General features: G+C 43.3%; 1 protein-coding gene across 4 annotated transcripts in view; it reads left to right on the top strand.

The window, feature by feature from the left end:
• cep128 (centrosomal protein 128) overlaps positions 1–17,291 on the top strand; it is a 64,974-nt gene that overhangs the window by 2,836 nt on the left and 44,847 nt on the right. For all 4 annotated transcript variants that reach the window (XM_080790174.1, XM_080790175.1, XM_080790172.1 and 1 more), the window contains exons 5-13: positions 534–670; positions 1,653–1,744; positions 2,733–2,805; positions 4,033–4,128; positions 10,813–10,893; positions 11,136–11,210; positions 12,560–12,725; positions 13,959–14,098; positions 16,368–16,439. In XM_080790174.1, the coding sequence (XP_080646300.1) occupies positions 534–670; positions 1,653–1,744; positions 2,733–2,805; positions 4,033–4,128; positions 10,813–10,893; positions 11,136–11,210; positions 12,560–12,725; positions 13,959–14,098; positions 16,368–16,439 (932 nt within the window). The remainder of the gene's footprint in view (positions 1–533; positions 671–1,652; positions 1,745–2,732; positions 2,806–4,032; positions 4,129–10,812; positions 10,894–11,135; positions 11,211–12,559; positions 12,726–13,958; positions 14,099–16,367; positions 16,440–17,291) is intronic.

Here is a 17,291-nt window from a genome sequence, read left to right as displayed (position 1 = left end):
TCCTCTAATAGCTATAGGATCTCATACATGGTTTGGTGAGCTTGACCTTGTCACTGGTTAACAGTGACAAGGTGAGGAGAGAGACGTCTGTGTGTGACTTGGGAGAAGGAGCACTGACTGAAGATGCAAAGATCATCCCATGTAATCTCTCTGTCTACTCTTCTACTCCTTAGGCCTCACTCACACCTTTCGATCTAGCATACAACATTGATGCATGCTAGATGTAAGTGCATTTTCCAATGGAAGTCACATGATTTGATACAACATTTTGGACTACAAGCTGTTATATGGCTTTCGGCTGTGTTTCGACTGCCCCCCTCCCCCTCATACAACACAGATGTTGTGTCAAACCATGTGACTCCCATTGGAAATGCATTGGGGCAAGATGTATCACACCCTTTGTATACAACAAGCATACATCAGTCTGTTGCGAAGGTCTGAGTGAGGCCTTAAACATTCCGCCTCTCTCTGCAATCACCGTGAAGATGAACCGTTTGTCCTTATAATTACATGTTGTACATGTTTTTTTTCAGAGGGCCCACGTTTCATCCCAACCTCCCATCTGAAGGACTATACCGGCACTGAATCTGCTCCACCAATCAGAAGGAGGTCTCTGTCCGCGGCCACGGTGCGCTTCAGTGACCCCTGCCCCGTACACCCAGAGGCACATGTAAGCAGTGGGTGGGGAAAGTACCCAAATGTTTTACTTAACTAAAAGTATACATACTGGAATGTAAGAACTACTCCGTTACAAGTACAAGTCCGGAATTCAACATTTACTTGAGTAAAAGTACAAAAGTATTGGCATCAAAATGCACTTAAAGTGCCAAGTACAAAGAGTGCAAAGTACTCATGCAGAATGTCTCATTTCAAATGTATAACCTCAAGATATGGTTACTTACAGATAGCTGCCACAAGAGGGTGCACTGATGCCTCTGGGGCCTGCCACTTACTCCATTATAAGTGATATAATATTATGGCATTTCTTATGGAATCTCTGCCCTGTCACATAGCATAGTGGTGGAGAGAGGAAGACACACGCCCTGAGATGGATTCAAACTCACGATGTTGCAATCGCAGTGTGTGGCTGATCCACCAGTTATACCATCGGCTACTAAACTATTCATGTTGATGTGATACAGAGGTGTACTATTTTCATGTGAGACCCCGCTTATTCAGATTGATATTTGTCCAATACACTACGTGTCCTTAGCCTCTCCCATTTCAAAACAGTCATGAGTAGTAAAACTCCTGTTTTTAGTAATACTGTGCATGATCATGACACTAGAGGTTCCAGTAATGGGCTGCTGTCACTTTGGAATAACCTGCCTCGTTTACAGTAAACTAACGTTTAAAAAGCATCTAAAATTGTGTTTTTAGTTTTTTTTAGTTTTCACGCTCTCACTTGTAATCTTAGCAAATTTTATTTTTATTTTATCCGAACTAATGTAAGTTGAATACTGACTTTTTAACAAATGTGTATTTGTACTACTGTAATGTTTATTCTTATGTGGACCCCAGGAAGACTAGCTGGTTGCTATGGCACCAGCTAATGGGGATCCTTAATAAAATCAAAATCAAAATCATATGTGTAGTTCAGCATGTTGAGTGTGTCTTTTAAGCAGCGTCTGTCTGTTGCTCTCGGTCCACAGGTCCAGAGACTACACCAGTCGTTGAGGGACCTGTGCAGTGACCAGATGAGGCTGTCCGATGACCTGGACAGAGAGATCGTGAGGAGGAACAGGTATCCATGCAGAGTCAAAGCCTTGACAATAGCAAACACTGTATTCTTTTAACCCCATTCTAAAAAAATGTCTTCTAAACAGTTTCACTTTCAGTTTCTGAAAAACACTATGTTTCTAAGTCAGTGGTGCTCAACCTTTTCCATGTCAAGGTCCCCCAGAATTATCTGTATTTGGCTGCGGACCACCATGAAAATATGTGGTTCCAGGGCACCCCCCAGATGTAAAGATTTGAGTTAAAACGTTCGCTCCGATCAAAAATAGCAGATCTACAAGTTCATAGCGCTGCCCTCAGTGCCGTGCTATGAGCTTGTAGATCTGCTATTTTCTGATATCTAAAGTATAAATGCTTAAAACACCAAAAGGGGTTCCCGTTCTGAATAGATTAAGTCAAGTCCACCAATGCCTTTAGCTAATTTCTTTGCATATACAGTACAGTACTAGCGCTCAGTACAACTAGCGTTCAGTACAGTGTGGTTTATCAGCCAACGTTTGAGTACAGAATGTAATGGTGGCTTGGTGTCTGCCAAACGGGCTGTTGCAGTAAACAAAGCTGTTGGTCTGTCTGTCGTGAATTAAAAGACATACAGTGCCTTGTGAGGGAAAAGGATTTACTGCAAATTTGTAAACGGTGTTCACATTCTCAAACCTTAGAAATTGCCTAGAAATTGACAGCATACTCCAGCATTTTAAAATGCATGCCATGGTTATATTGTTGCTGTTTGTTACCTCAATATATAAATTTGTTTTGTGAATTAATGCCCTACTTGATCATACTACAGAGTCACGCCAAAGCATCAAAAGTACCAGAGCTTGACGATCTGCTACCTTAACTATTGTTTTATTAGAATCCTGTTTTGGACATACGAGGTTTCCACCCGGCAGAGACGCTGTAAAACCATTCCTCGTAACAAGAAAAGAGCAGAAACTCTTGATATGTAAATATTTCTTCAATTATGAATTGGCTGAATTTGATCTGTTGTTTTGTAGGTCTGAAATTGAAACCAGGCGAGCGATGGAAAGTCTCTCGCAGCACTTGTCACCTCCACCGAAACAGGACTTGGTGAGTTGTGTCTGTTTCCACTCTCGTGTCTGAGTGTATGACATGTACAGCAGTACATCTACTTATGGCATTAGAAAAGGTATTTGAATTTAACGAAATCAATGTTGTCTGTCTGTCTGTCTGGCTTAAAACCTGGCTTAAAATACTGGACTCTGTGATAGAACCAATTTCCCTCTATGGTTGCGAGATCTGGGGACCATTAGCAAACCATGACCTTGAAAAATGGGATAAACACCAAACCGAGACCCTACACACAGAATTCTGCAAATCCATTCTCCGTACCCAGCGAAAAACACCAAATAATGCATGCAGAGCAGAATTAGGACGATACCCACTCGTAATCAAAATAAAAAAGAGAGCACTTAAGTTCTACAACCACCTAAAAGAAAGTGACCTAGATGCACTCCATAACAAGGCACTCACACACAGCGAAACTCTAGAGATATGCCCCCTCAGCCTGGAACTCCGGACACAAACAGAGCCACGAGATAGAAAACCCATTGGACTAAACCAAATTATAAAACAGCAAAAGGAAAACTATCTGACACATTGGAAAGAAGCAACACAAAAGCAGAGTAAACTAGAATGCTATCTGGCCCTAAACAGAGAATACACAGTGGCAGAATACCTGAGCACCGTGACCGACCCAAAACAAAGAAAAATCTTAACTCAGCGAGCACAGTCTCGCGATCGAGAAAGGCCGTCATAGGTAGACCTGTATCCCGAGAGAAGACAGACTATGCACCCACTGCACACAAAATTATGTGGAAACCGAGCTACACTTCCTAAACATCTGTCCATTGTACCAAGACATCAGAGACACATACTTCCCACAGATTACAACCACACACGGAGATTTTGAAAACATGACCAATGACAAAAAACTCCCATATCTGCTGGGCGAAGTACAACAATGTGCAAACACAGCAAGATTTGTGAGTTTTTGAGAGAGAGATTTTGCTGTGATAGGAGAAGGATATCAAATGGAACACAACCACCCTAAAGACTAATCATTGTGTATATTCCTGCACTATACATGCATCGAGTGATCTTGGTACATCTTGAAAATTGATCTATTGAAGATTCTGACTTTCAAATATCCTTTTTGTTTTGATTGTATTACTGTATTGTTCTTTCTGCTTTGGCAGATGTAAACATATGTTTTCTCATGCCAATAAAGCCCTTTGAATTGAAAATTGAATTGTCTGTCTGTCTATCTGTCTGCAGGTGTCGTCGCGCGTGGAGCGGCGCCTGCAGGATCTGGAGCGTGAGATGGCGGCCACGGAGCGACAGAGTGTCCTCATGTCTGAGGAGCGGCTGGAGGTAAGGCTTGTTTTCTGCTCCCTCCCTGACCACAGTCTGGAGGTAAGGCTTGTTTTCTGCTCCCTCCCTGACCACAGTCTGGAGGTAAGGCTTGTTTTCTGCTCCCTCCCTGACCACAGTCTGGAGGTAAGGCTTGTTTTCTGCTCCCTCCCTGACCACAGTCTGGAGGTAAGGCTTGTTTTCTGCTCCCTCCCTGACCACAGTCTGGAGGTAAGGCTTGTTTTCTGCTCCCTCCCTGACCACAGTCTGGAGGTAAGGCTTGTTTTCTGCTCCCTCCCTGACCACAGTCTGGAGGTAAGGCTTGTTTTCTGCTCCCTCCCTGACCACAGTCTGGAGGTAAGGCCTTCCTCTTGTTTTCTGCTCCCTCCCTGACCACAGTCTGGAGGTAAGGCCTTCCTCTTGTTTTCTGCTCCCTCCCTGACCACAGTCTGGAGGTAAGGCCTTCCTCTTGTTTTCTGCTCCCTCCCTGACCACAGTCTGGAAGTAAGGCCTTCCTCTGGTTTTCTGCTCCCTCCCTGACCACAGTCTGGAGGTAAGGCTTGTTTTCTGCTCCCTCCCTGACCACAGTCTGGAGGTAAGGCTTGTTTTCTGCTCCCTCCCTGATCACAGTCTGGAGGTAAGGCCTTCCTCTTGTTTTCTGCTCCCTCCCTGACCACAGTCTGGAGGTAAGGCTTGTTTTCGGCTCCCTCCCTGACCACAGTCTGGAGGTAAGGCTTGTTTTCGGCTCCCTCCCTGACCACAGTCTGGAGGTAAGGCGTTCGTTCCTCTTGTTTTCTGCTCCCTCCCTGACCACATTCTGGAGGTAAGGCGTTCCTCTTGTTTTCTGCTCCCTCCCTGACCACAGTCTGGAGGTAAGGCGTTCGTTCCTCTTGTTTTCTGCTCCCTCCCTGACCACATTCTGGAGGTAAGGCGTTCCTCTTGTTTTCTGCTCCCTCCCTGACCACGGCCTCTCACCATTTCACATGGATCAAAGTTCTCAGTCACAATGACATTTGGATTCCAATACAGCGCATTATTTCTTCCTGGTGGCCATATAATAGAACAGCAGGAACATTATGTTTAGAATGATAATGCCTAAAGTATTTTATTTTGCTTTAACAAATTTCATAACATCCTATCCCCTGCTGTTATTTCCCTGTGTTAGTCTGACTGCTTCAAGCAGAGAAAATAAGGCATGTGCGAAAACTGCGAATGCAGCCAGGCTCCCAACAAGAGAGCATATTAGCTATTTGGTTTATTAAAGTGTAGCCACAACACTGTCACCGGGTGAGTTGAGCAAGTGGCGCGAAGCACAGCATTTTATTCTTGCATAAGTAGAAAAGTAAAAACATTAGTAATAGTAATAAGATCAACAATGATCGTTGGGTCAGACCAGGTATGAGCAGAGCAGTATGACCAGTGTGAACAGTGTTGTATTAAGATGTGTGGTAGGACAAGTCATGCATCGTCTATTGCACAGCTGTTATTGGCCTATAGCAGTAATATTGCAGAAGCTGCTATAAGCAATATTATGTCAAAGTTTTAATGACTTTTCTTTAAATTCGGACAGCCAGCAATGAGTAAAAAATATGTCGAAATGACTAACCAGGCAAATCGACCAATGGCAAAGCTTCTAGGAAAATCTTTGAATGCAGATTGTGGCCCCTAGACGTGTCGCAGAGACTACATTTTTGGGGAGTTTTAATCATTGCTGGCTGTCTGAATACCAAAAAAAATTAACTTTAGAGTTTAGACATAATATTGCTTATTGCAGCTTTAAGTTACGGCTTACGGGTATTGTACACAATAGATATTTTATTAAAAAAATTACCGTATACATACTGTATAGTGTAGTGTAGACATTTCACTCAGGGGAATGCGTGCAAATAGGTAGAGAAATTAGTTACATTCTAACCAATCGATGTTCCATCATCCAATGCTGGTACGCAGTTCAACTAACTTACTGCGACTTCTCATGGGAGGAATTCAGATTTCACGTGACTCAAAAGTTTTGCTGTGCCCCCTCCGTATCATGCCATTTTAGTACTGATCTATTTAGAGCAACCACCAGACGCATTGTTGCCTGTGTCACATTTAACGTAATTTAATATGGAATTCTATCAAAATGCAAAATAATTTGTCTTTTGTTGCTCAAGTTGTACTGATCATCGGCGCGACAAAGGGAAATTATTCCAATCAAGGAACATTTTCAGACACAATTAACCACAAAGGGACACATTCTTATCTAACTTGGTTGTGGAAAGAACTAGAAGAATATAATTACACCCACACTTTTCCTTGTACAGACAGATGCACCCAGACAAATTACAATAAATGGTATTAAAGCCTCCAGGCTCTTGGTGGCTTCCATTTGTACAGATATCCACGTGGGCTGAAGAATTGGGTAGTTCACACAATATCGTTACATATAGGCCATCGGCATCAACTCACTGGCGGATAACTTTTATCAAAGTAAACTTGCAAAATTGCAGGGATCAAAAAGAGAGCTGCGAGCATCATATAGCTGGGTGTGTGTGTGTGTGCGTGTGCGTGTCCGTGTGCGTGTGTATAACTTCACAACATTATAAAAGTGACATGCACTAAATGCATTTATTTACCTGCATTATGTGTTTGTTTAACTTCAAACTTGGCATGTGTCAGACAGTGTCACAGATCGCCTTTTGACACCTGTTTTACAAAGGCCCCGGATGCCGCGGACATGTCACATTGCAGATTTTTACTTCCTGATTCTCAGCAAGGACTGTCTAAAGAGGACGAGACGCGAAGACCGTACGGGCGGCGCCATGAGCCAAACTATCCGGAAGTTTGGCAGAATGCAGTCAATGAGAGCTCAGTGACCAGCTCATGAACAAACATTATTTCTGAACAATTGAGACCTTTTGTAAAGTAATCACTTCTGGAAAATAACACATTATTGTCTGCTGTGTTGTTATTCGATGTGTACACTGTGTCATTTTTATAGAGGTATGGTATCTCTATAAAAATAGAGATACCACAAAGTACATTTCTGAACGCACCAAGTATCGTGAGACTTCGCACCGTTTCCTGTCTGGCAGCCAAATATCGCGATACTTCGGAGCCAGAAACGATACCTGCTGCTGTTTAGATCCTCAGATAAAATGATATACTGTGCACTCTGTGCACATCGAAAAGTAAGTGATTAGAAAACAACCTGTGATATGTCTTCTGTTATTTTCCAGAAGTGATTACTTTTCAAAAGGTCACAATTGTTCATGAATAATGTTTGTTATGAGCTGGTCCAGCCGGCTCCATTCACTGCCATGTATTCATTGCACTTCCTGTGTGAGTTTGGCTCCCATGAAAGTGTCATGGCGCAGCCCAGTCACGTGACCACTTCATGTCCTTCTCAGAGCTTCCTTGGTCTCAACTGCGCATGTTTCTTTTCTTCCATGGAGCAACATGGAGCAACATGGCGTCGCCCATACAGTCTTCGCGTCTCGTCCTCTTTAGACAGTCCTTGATTCTCAGTTTCCGGCCAAATCGGCCATAGTTATATGACTGGCGCTCTGAGCCACCACTAGATGGGGCTGTTGGCGGTCAATTAGTTTATAAGGTTGTTCTGAGAACTGAAAAGTCTGTGTTTGGGGGGTGTAGGCACGCCTCCCCTGATGGGCACATCTGACCCAAAGCTGGAAGATCTGGGGTATAATAGCCTGTAGCGCCTCCCTGAGGGCAACAGCTGAAACAGATGGTGGGCTAGAGATGATGTTGTCTACAACACTTATCGTCCATTGGATGCTTATATAATTGAGTGTAGTATGTGTTGTTATTAGTTCATATACTGCACAAAACTGTGATGGATGATGCTATAATACTGGCTTTAAACAACTGTAGAAGTTTTACGTTTTTACTGAAGAAATGCAGGTGTTGTTCTTTGTTGATGGGGTATTCCTTTTGAAGGATTGATGTGAGTTCCAACTTCCAAGGTCTTTGAACTCTGTTATGGTGATGGGATCGCCATCGATGTGAATAATAGGGAATGTATAGGGCTTGTATAAGTTGTGTTGTTTCTCAGATCCAAGAAGTCTATGATTATTTATTTCACTGGTTTTGGCCAGGAGGTTACAGTATATTCTTTGCACCAGCTGCGTGCCTGGCTGATCACAGTGTACAGTACAGCACTGGGTCTCTGTTTCACCTCATAGCTTTTAACCACTTTGACCATTCCATTATTTTAAATCTTTAGCTGTTGAAAAATAGCAGATCTACAAGCTCATAGCGTGGCACAGAGTGCCGCACTACGAGCTTATACTGTAGGTCTGCTATTTTTGGAAAATCGTGAAAATGTGTGCAAATCTTTGAAAATATATTCTTTCACAGTGAATGTTTTTAACTCAAATATTTGCTTCTGGGGGGGGGGGGGGTGGTCCCTGGAACAACATATTTTCAGATGGAGGTCCGTGGCCAAATGCAGATAATTCTGGGGTCCTTGACATGAAAATGTTTGAGAACCAATGACATAGAAACAGGTTTTTCAGAAAACTCATGATTTAGAAGACATTTGTAGAATCCAGAGATTGTTTATTATAATAACTGTACTCCATGAAACTGTCCAGTGTTTCCCCTAGCCAGAAGCCCATAGTGTGGAGACGAGCTTTCACGCATGCATGGGGGACATTTTTGTAATTTATTTTTGCTGTCTTTGGCAGTTATTTGCCACAAATCTTCAGCTGTGTTTACTCGTCACATTGTCACCCAGCCATAATTGGATTTTAGCATCCTTTTTAGACTAGAATATTATATAGAATAGCCGATGTTAATAGCCTACCTTTAAAGGGGTTACATGATCAGCAGCATTCCTGACTGACTTCATGTTTTCATTCATAATTTTCCTTTTGGAAGACATTCCAAGAATTAGCCTCCAGAATTATGTTGGAATGTGAATAATATTGTTGCTATACGAAAGAAGACCAGCTTCATGCAGTTAGTCATAGTAGTAATTCACAGTAGTAATTCAGCCACCCCCAAACCTAATTATGAGCAGTTGTCTTCACTAGGGCGGCGGTGGCTCAGGGGTAGAGTGGCCGGATGGTAACCGCAAGGTTTCCAGTTTCGAATCCGGTCTCCCCCAGAGTTAGTGTCTGAAGTGTCCTTGAGCAAGACACTGAACCCCTAATTGCTCCCGATGTGCTGGTTTTGCCTTGCATGGTTTTCTCTGTCATCGGTGTATGAATGGGTGAATGTAATACACAATCTATATAAAGGTGTGTGAATGTGTGTGTCAATGGGTGAATGTAATACACAATCTATGTAAAGGTGTGTGAATGTGTGTGTGAACAGGTGAATGTAATACACAATATATGTAAAGGTGTATGAATGTGTGTGTGAATGAATGGGTCAATGTAATACACAATCTATGTAAAGGTGTATGAATGTGTGTGTGAATGGGTGAATGTAATACACAATCTATGTAAAGCGCCTTGGATAAAGGCGCTATATAAATGCACCATTTACCACTTTCTATTCTTTCTCACTTGCCATTTCCCTGCAGTTTAATAGTAAACCACAGAGTGGTGCTGTTTAGCTGTAGGAAGATCCATGAGAGGCGAGATTTCCCTATACTCCCTCTGCAGTGTGTGTGTGTGTGTGTGTGTGTGTGTGTGTGTGTGTGTGTAAGTGAGTTTGTGTTTCTGTGTGATAATAGGAGCTGCCGATTCATTTGCATCCCTATCCACAGCAGTGCCCTAATGGGATAGCAGCGGGGGCCCAGGGCAATGGGAAATAATGCATTTGTCCCAAAATTAAGGGTGAATAAACAGGCAGGAGGAAATTAAGAGGAAAATTATCTCTTTTACTACTAAAGAGCAGGGGGGGTGGGGGGGGGGGGGAGGCGGGCGAGGAGGAGGAGAGCGGTCCAGGGGCTTTTCCATTCCCCACCGGTGGGCCCGCCCGCTCGCTGCATGCGATGTGAATCTAACACATGATGAGTCACTTGGGGAGATGTTATTTGCTAGCAGCCGGTAATTCATCACCGCAGCCTGCTACGGAGTGAGTGGGATCGATCTTTTAAGCCCTGGTACAAATCCACCGCGATGCCAGGCGGCGTAGCGTTCCTCCAGGCAAGCAGACAAGATGGATGCCACCCAGTGACTCCATGATGCCTCTCGCTCTGCATCCACGTCACGCCACTCCCACGGCGGCCTGGCTCAAGTTGTTTAAAGGGGTTTACAGATACGAATAATAATGGCATGAATATGACCCCATACTCTTCACCCCTTTTGCATACCAGATCTTATTTTTATGATGTTTGGGAGACAAGGAACAACATTTTATGCGGGTAATAATTGAGTTTTTAGATATTTTAGTATTTCAAAGTGTCATGTGTGATGTCATGGACTACAATTCCCATAATACTTTGGTGCACTGCTCCTCCTTGTGGAGAGGGGGGAGGGCTGTCTTACTGAGACAACATGTAGTCCAGGAAGGAAGTGAGCCCAGTGTCCATGACATCACTGGCACTTTGAAATGCTGAAAGATCTGGTTGCAAAAGGGGGTGAAGTGACCCTTCAATGGCAATGTGGTGCTGCTCGTGTTTGCACGTGGCGTGCTATCATGATGACACGTTCCATGGTCTCTGTGTGTGTGCGTGTGTGTGTGTGTGTGTGTGTGTGTGTGTGTGTGCGTGTGTGTGTGTGTGTGTGTGTGTGTGTGTGTGTGGTGCAGGCTTTGGGAAGACAGCAGACACAGGAGAGAGATGAAGCCGTCAAGGCCAGACTGCTGAGGTCAGAGCAAGATAAAACCAAGGTGTGTTTGATTACATGTAGTCTCTTCCTATGGTCCCAACATCAATACAGCATCGAATTGTGGACAAAATCTTATCCAGCGACAACATATTCTTATAGTTTTGGGTTCTGAGGGGCTAAATTAAATCTCGTCCAATGGTGGTCCGTGGCTCAAATGCTGAATGAATAATGGACCTTGATATGAAAGTGGTTGAAAACAACTGCACTGGAGAGATGTGATAATGCAGTCTCTCTGCTCCTCAGATGGAACAGGAGCTGGACAGAACCAGGCGGCTGCTGGAACAGACAAAGGACAGCAGGGAGTCCCTCGAACAGCAGGTGTGTGTGTGTGTGTGTGTGTGTGTGTGTGTGTGTGTGTGTGTGTGCGTGTGTGCGTGTGTGCGCTGTGTATTATGTAATACATAAATAACACCCATCTTGTCGAGCGGGTTTAACTCATCAAGACCTGAGACCAGATTCTACAAACGTCTTATAAATCATGACAGTTTTTTATGTTTCTATATCTGTGGTTCTCAAACTATTTCATGTCAAGGACCCCGGGAAATTACAATGTCGATAGCAAAAGTATAAAATAATGGTTAAAGTAGTTAAAAGAGGTCTTAATTGTTTGAAATGAAATTACTTTCGTCCCCGTAGGCTCTCTGTCTTAACAGGCCATCTTCCTAGTATAGTGAATTATCCAATTCACAGCAAGAAATGCTCGTAATGTAAGGCTATATTTATGAGATGCTTGCTCCATCTCGCTAACGGCCACTACCATCATGAGGCCACACCCATTTCAATCGCCCATTGGTTATGAATGACCCAATACTGATCAATGATTATAATAAGCCTCACTTCACGGCTGCCATCTAAATCCCGTTTCAGTTGATGGTGGTGCTGGTTTTATTATTTTGAATCTATTTTAACCTGTCTAGATCATCATTAATTAACCCTTTAATCAATACCCAAACAAACATTTTTACAAATCACAAATTCACCACTAATCGTGGACCCTAGTTCCGTCATACTGATATTATAGCTATTTACATTTTGCATGTAATCTGTGCCAAACACTAGTTCTCCTCAAAACTCCCACAGATCCTGATTGGCAGCTCTGTGACCCCCTTTCCACCGGTTGGTTCAGTTCTTTTTGGTTCTTAGTCCATAAGCCAGAGCTCCTAAATTGGTGGGAAAAACTATACCTATATTAAATTGTTTATAGAATCAATACAAGTAAATTAATACATGATAACCCTTCCACAGTAGTAGCTTTTTCATATTTTCGATTATTTTGCATATTTTCCTATATAATGCCTCATTTGCATACCGGTATTTAAAAATGTAAAGTTTGTAATACCAAACTACCATTGTCTTCGTATAAGAACTCAATTGGGGAAGTTTCATCGAGATAACAATCTAATATAGGTATGGTTTTGCCCACTTAACGTTCCAATTTTGGGTCTCTGGCTCGTATGGAACCGACCGGTGGAAAAGAGGCCTGTGTGTCCCTCAAGATGAGAGCCTCATACGCAGGCCATTGACCAAAACGACCGCTCGCCAAAGCAACTGATTTGGAAACCGCGCACGCACGTTTGTTTTAACCCTTCTGTGCGGCTTGCGCATGGTTTCATTGTTTGCAGTAGAATAATGGGTCCCTGTGCGCGGGGGGGGTCGTTGCCTGCTAGGTGGAGGACATGCGCGGGGAGCTCCAGAGGACGGGGAAGGAGACCGCGGAGCTCCGGAGGAGCCAGCAGGACCTCCAGCGGGAGATCAGCCAGCTGTCGGTGCCTCCTCCCCGCCCCCCGTACGCCGACAGGGAGGACAGGGGCAGGCCAGGAGTAGTAGGGCCAGGTAGGTACCGTGTTGAGAGCTGGGTTGAGAGCTGGGTTGGTGGATAAAGGGGGGACTGCCCAATGTGCCCATAGATCCCAAGTCCCGTTAGTCCGAACATGCGGAAAGGTTGGCGAACATGCGCTGCTCCCGTGCTTGCGGTTATGTTTAGGGTTAGGGTTAGAGATAGGGTTAGTAATTTCGGAGCAATGACATGTTACCGATAAAGGAGTTGGGAGAGAGGGGATAGAGATCCTGTAAAGGGGAGCGAGGCAGAGATCATAGAGAAGAGAGGAATGAGCGAATGCAAATGTACAAAGGAGGGGTGGAAAGAAAGAGTGAGCGCCTGGTTATGGGAAAAGGAATTGGCATGGTGGAAAGTAGAGATCGATCGATATTCACTTCTCTCGGTCTCTTTTTATTTTTAACAAAATAACGGACAGAACAACGGTAATTGGTGGTCTCTGAGTCTCGGTCGGGCTTTAGTAATGGGATTAAAAGAACCGAAGCCTTCATTTTCAGTGAAAATATGTTTTGTTTTGTTCAGCCTTACTATAGAATCACAATAAACCACAGTACGATAAAACCACATGAAACAGCACGCCACAGTAAACCACAAACAAACAAAAATACAATCCATTAAGAGTCAATTCTTGAGTGACAAGAAACGAATTCCAAAGTAATTTCTAAATGATTTCCTATCATTTCAAAGCGGATACAAAGCCTTTTGTTTCGTATAAGTAAGTGGTAGACGGAGTCATGGTGAGAGATTAATTGTGCTATGCAACAATGATGAGACAAAGGGAAAAGAGAACTCGGATAAAAGTAGGGGGAAATTATCACGAAAACCTTGTCTTTCAGTATACCAGTCTAGTATAGTGGAGCGTACCGCTGTCAACTTCAGGGCATTTCAGAGATACAATTTTATATAATTGTTCACGTCCTGGTGATGTGGTAGGCTGAATTTCCTGAATTAAATAAGAGTTAGTAAAAAATTAAATAATTATAATAATAAAAGAAAAAAAGCTTTACATAATATCCTCTGAGCCTGAATTGTTCACACACTGTAGGCATTCTCTCTTTTATACACGCATTCAGACTCTCGTCTCCTCTTTGCCTTGTCTATTGTCTTATCATCTCTTGCCTCTACCTTAAATGTGACTGTGACTGACTGACTGTGACTGTGTGTGTGTGTGTGTGTGTGTGTGTGTGTGTGTGTGTGTGTGTGTGTGTGACGTGCGTGTGTGTGCATAGATCGTTCGGACCTGGAAAAAGAAGTTGCAGAGCTTCGAGGCGAGCTGCGCAAGGCCTCAGTTCTCGGCGAGGTGGACGAACTGAAACGCACTCTTGAGCGCAGTGAGAAGGAGAGGATTCAACTGTGCACTCGGCTTGAGGTGAGGCTGTTTAATGGCTGCTTAAAAACCGTGAAAGTGAAATATCCCTTTAACTACTTAAACCAGCATCCGCATTGTGGGGAAAGCTTTTGCTGAAAATTGCCGATTGACAAGCTTACAACGCGCCGCAGCGCGACAATAACAGAAAACATAAAAGACACTAGCATGGAGCCGTTACTTATATACTGTATGTATATCGGTCAAAACATGGGTAAACTGTGTTCTAGGTCCGACATTGGTCGTGCCCCCAGCACAGCGCCACTCAATATCACTTGATTGTCTTCTACACATGGGACACGCTGCCAGAATCATAAAGACCATACAGTTAAAGTACCACCATTATTCATTTGCATGTACGAGGAATTTGACTTGGTGTACGGTGGAAATCAGGTCTTCACAGGAGTCAAGCAGAACATTATTATACATTATGAAACACTGTACAGGTGCAGCACCAGATAGCAGATCAGAGGCCGAACAGAACGTCTGTTATACTGCACACGCTCACACCCCCGTCACTTTAACGAGACGTTTCAATAAAAAAAGCATGACCTCGTCAAGTAGGGGCACCCAAGGCTGCGGTGCATATCAATGAAGCACTCCGTAGAAATGACGATGCTGTAAGGGCTGGCAATCACAGTCTGTGATTTCACTTTCTCAGAGAGAGAGAGGAGTGTGTTTTTGGTTAAAGTCCCACACTGACTCCACTCGTTTATGAATGGGTACGGTACCATCTGGGATGTCTCGTATGATTTTATATTGAGATCTAAACGGATGTCAGCAATGTCAGCACTTTTTGTAATTTTTCTTATTTCTTTTTAGGTTTTCTGAGTTCTATTGCACCCCAAAAAACCTGAACTTTGAACATTCAGTAAATTTTGTGGTTTGGGCTTTTCTGAATAATTAGGCTCAAACAAGATTGGCCTTGTCCACAAATCCCATATATGACATAACAATTTGCCAGCAGATGTCACTGATTTTGCCTGTTATCGTCCAGCTCAAAAGGCTTCAGAACACACAGAGAAAACCCCCAGACCACAGAACATCCACTGAATGTTCAAAGTTCAGGTTGTTTGTTTGTAATTGAGGTCATAAAACCTAAAAGAAAAAGAAAAAATAAATGAAAATGAATGTCATGAAACCTTTAAATCAAACTGAAGACTTGAGGCCTATTCATAGTCCAGTTTTCGGTGAAGAGGTGACCACCGTTTCGGTGGTTAGTAAAAACAGAGAGATGTGTTCATTGTGTTGTGTGAGCGGTGACCACCGCGGCGTGTCGTCAGGTTGTCGTTTTCGGTGGTCATCAAACTGGACTATGAAATTTGAATAGGCCTTTACTGTGAGTCAAACTGTAGACTTCAAAGTGACTGATTTCTAAAGGCTTTTAAATTGTATTGACGTTCCTCCTCCTGATACTTTCGGAGTGCCCGGGACTTAACTTATTTTTTCAGTTCTGACCGTGGTTTTCTTGTGGACGGTGTGACTAATCCGGCACAACTTTTCAAAGCACTTTTCTCAGAAAATCCGAAATAAAAACCTTGCGTATAAACAGCAGCAGAGATAATTGTCACGGGGGTTCAGGACAAAAGAGGTGTTACAAATTATTCATGGCCGCTCGAGCTCCGCAGCCCCCACAGAGATGACGTCACCGAACAGCAGCCATATCCTCCTGACATGGCGCTACGCTGCTTTGTGTCTCTGTGTTTGTCCTGCCTCACTCCCTCCACACCATCTGCAGTATACATATACATGCAGTGGTGGGAAAAAAACACTCAGTTGCTTTACTTAAGTAAAAGTATCAATACTGCAATGTAGAACTATACGCCGTTGGGATGCGGCCTTTTTTCCGACAGCATTCTAGCCGACGGGGCAACGATCCGATCCGCAGCGGGGGGACATTCGCTGCGATGCGAAAAAGCGATGGTCCGACATGCGCTGCTCCCGTGCTTGCGGTTAGGGTTAGGTTAGGATTGAGGTTTCGGATCAATATGCTGTCGGAAAAAAAAAGACCTGCACCCACGCCGTTACAAGTACCAGATTTCAAAATGTACTTGAGTAAAAGCACAAAAGTATTGGCATAAAAATGTACATTAAAGTACCACCAAGTAGAAAGTATACTCGCTATGCAGAATGTCCCATTTTAGAGTTTTCAGATGTATAAAACTATTTTGAAAATAGCAGATCTACAAGATCACAATGCGTCACATCGTGACACATTGTCACTCCCAGTCTGCCCCCTATCCTTTTATAACTCTATGGTTCTGTATCTCAGGAGCTGACCTCTGACCTGACCAGGCGGGAGCAGCAACAGCTGCGCATGCTGGAGCAGTTGAAGGACATACAGGTATTAATATATACACGTTTTAGGTTTTAATCTGACATCTTTCCTGGTTTGTGTGTCTGTCTGCGTGCAGCTAGTCTTAGAAATGGCTGGACTGATCAGCGTGAACTTACTCAGGCCAGTAGGCCAAGGAAGACACACCATTATTTAACATTATTGATATTAACAATAGTACAGTTAATGTCAAGCTTTTGGCCCCAGACCTTTTTAGAAAGTATTGTTTTCCAGCATCACTGACAATTAATTTGTCACGTTAGCACCAGTGATCTCCTCTATCCTGATGGGAATGGTCTGTGACGTTAGCACCAGTGATCTCCTCTATCCTGATGGGAATGGTCTGTGACGTTAGCACCAGTGATCTCCTCTATCCTGATGGGAATGGTCTGTGACGTTAGCACCAGTGATCTCTATCCTGGTGGGAATGGTCTGTGACGTTGTTAGCACCAGTGATTTCGTCAACTACCGATAATACTATGACAAAACATGTTCGTCGACTACCTTTTTTCACTGACGAAAACTAAATTGAATCTAAATGAAAACTAAGCTATGATGACTAAAACTAAGTCTAAATACTGTATATTGACAATTTCGTCAACAAATAACAACTAGACTAAAATGTCAGGATGCCACTAGTGGACAAGAGATCCGGAGATCGGCTATTTTCAGCAAGTGTAAAATTGTCATTAATTCCGAACTTTTACTTGTAACAGAGTATTTCTATATTGCAGTATTGCTACTTTTACTTAAGTAAAATAAAAAAAAGAGTACTTGTTCCACCACTGACCCCTAGGTACAAACTGCCCTTGACCACTAAGCTACATGGCATTCCAACTGGAGTGGGTCCCTGGACACTAC

The sequence above is a fragment of the Protomyctophum bolini genome (assembly GCF_963924005.1).
Source record: "Protomyctophum bolini genome assembly, chromosome: 19".
Classification (NCBI taxonomy): Eukaryota; Metazoa; Chordata; class Actinopteri; order Myctophiformes; family Myctophidae; genus Protomyctophum; species Protomyctophum bolini.
The sequence above is the reverse complement of the archived record's forward strand: the minus strand, read 5'-3'. Positions and strand labels throughout refer to the sequence as shown.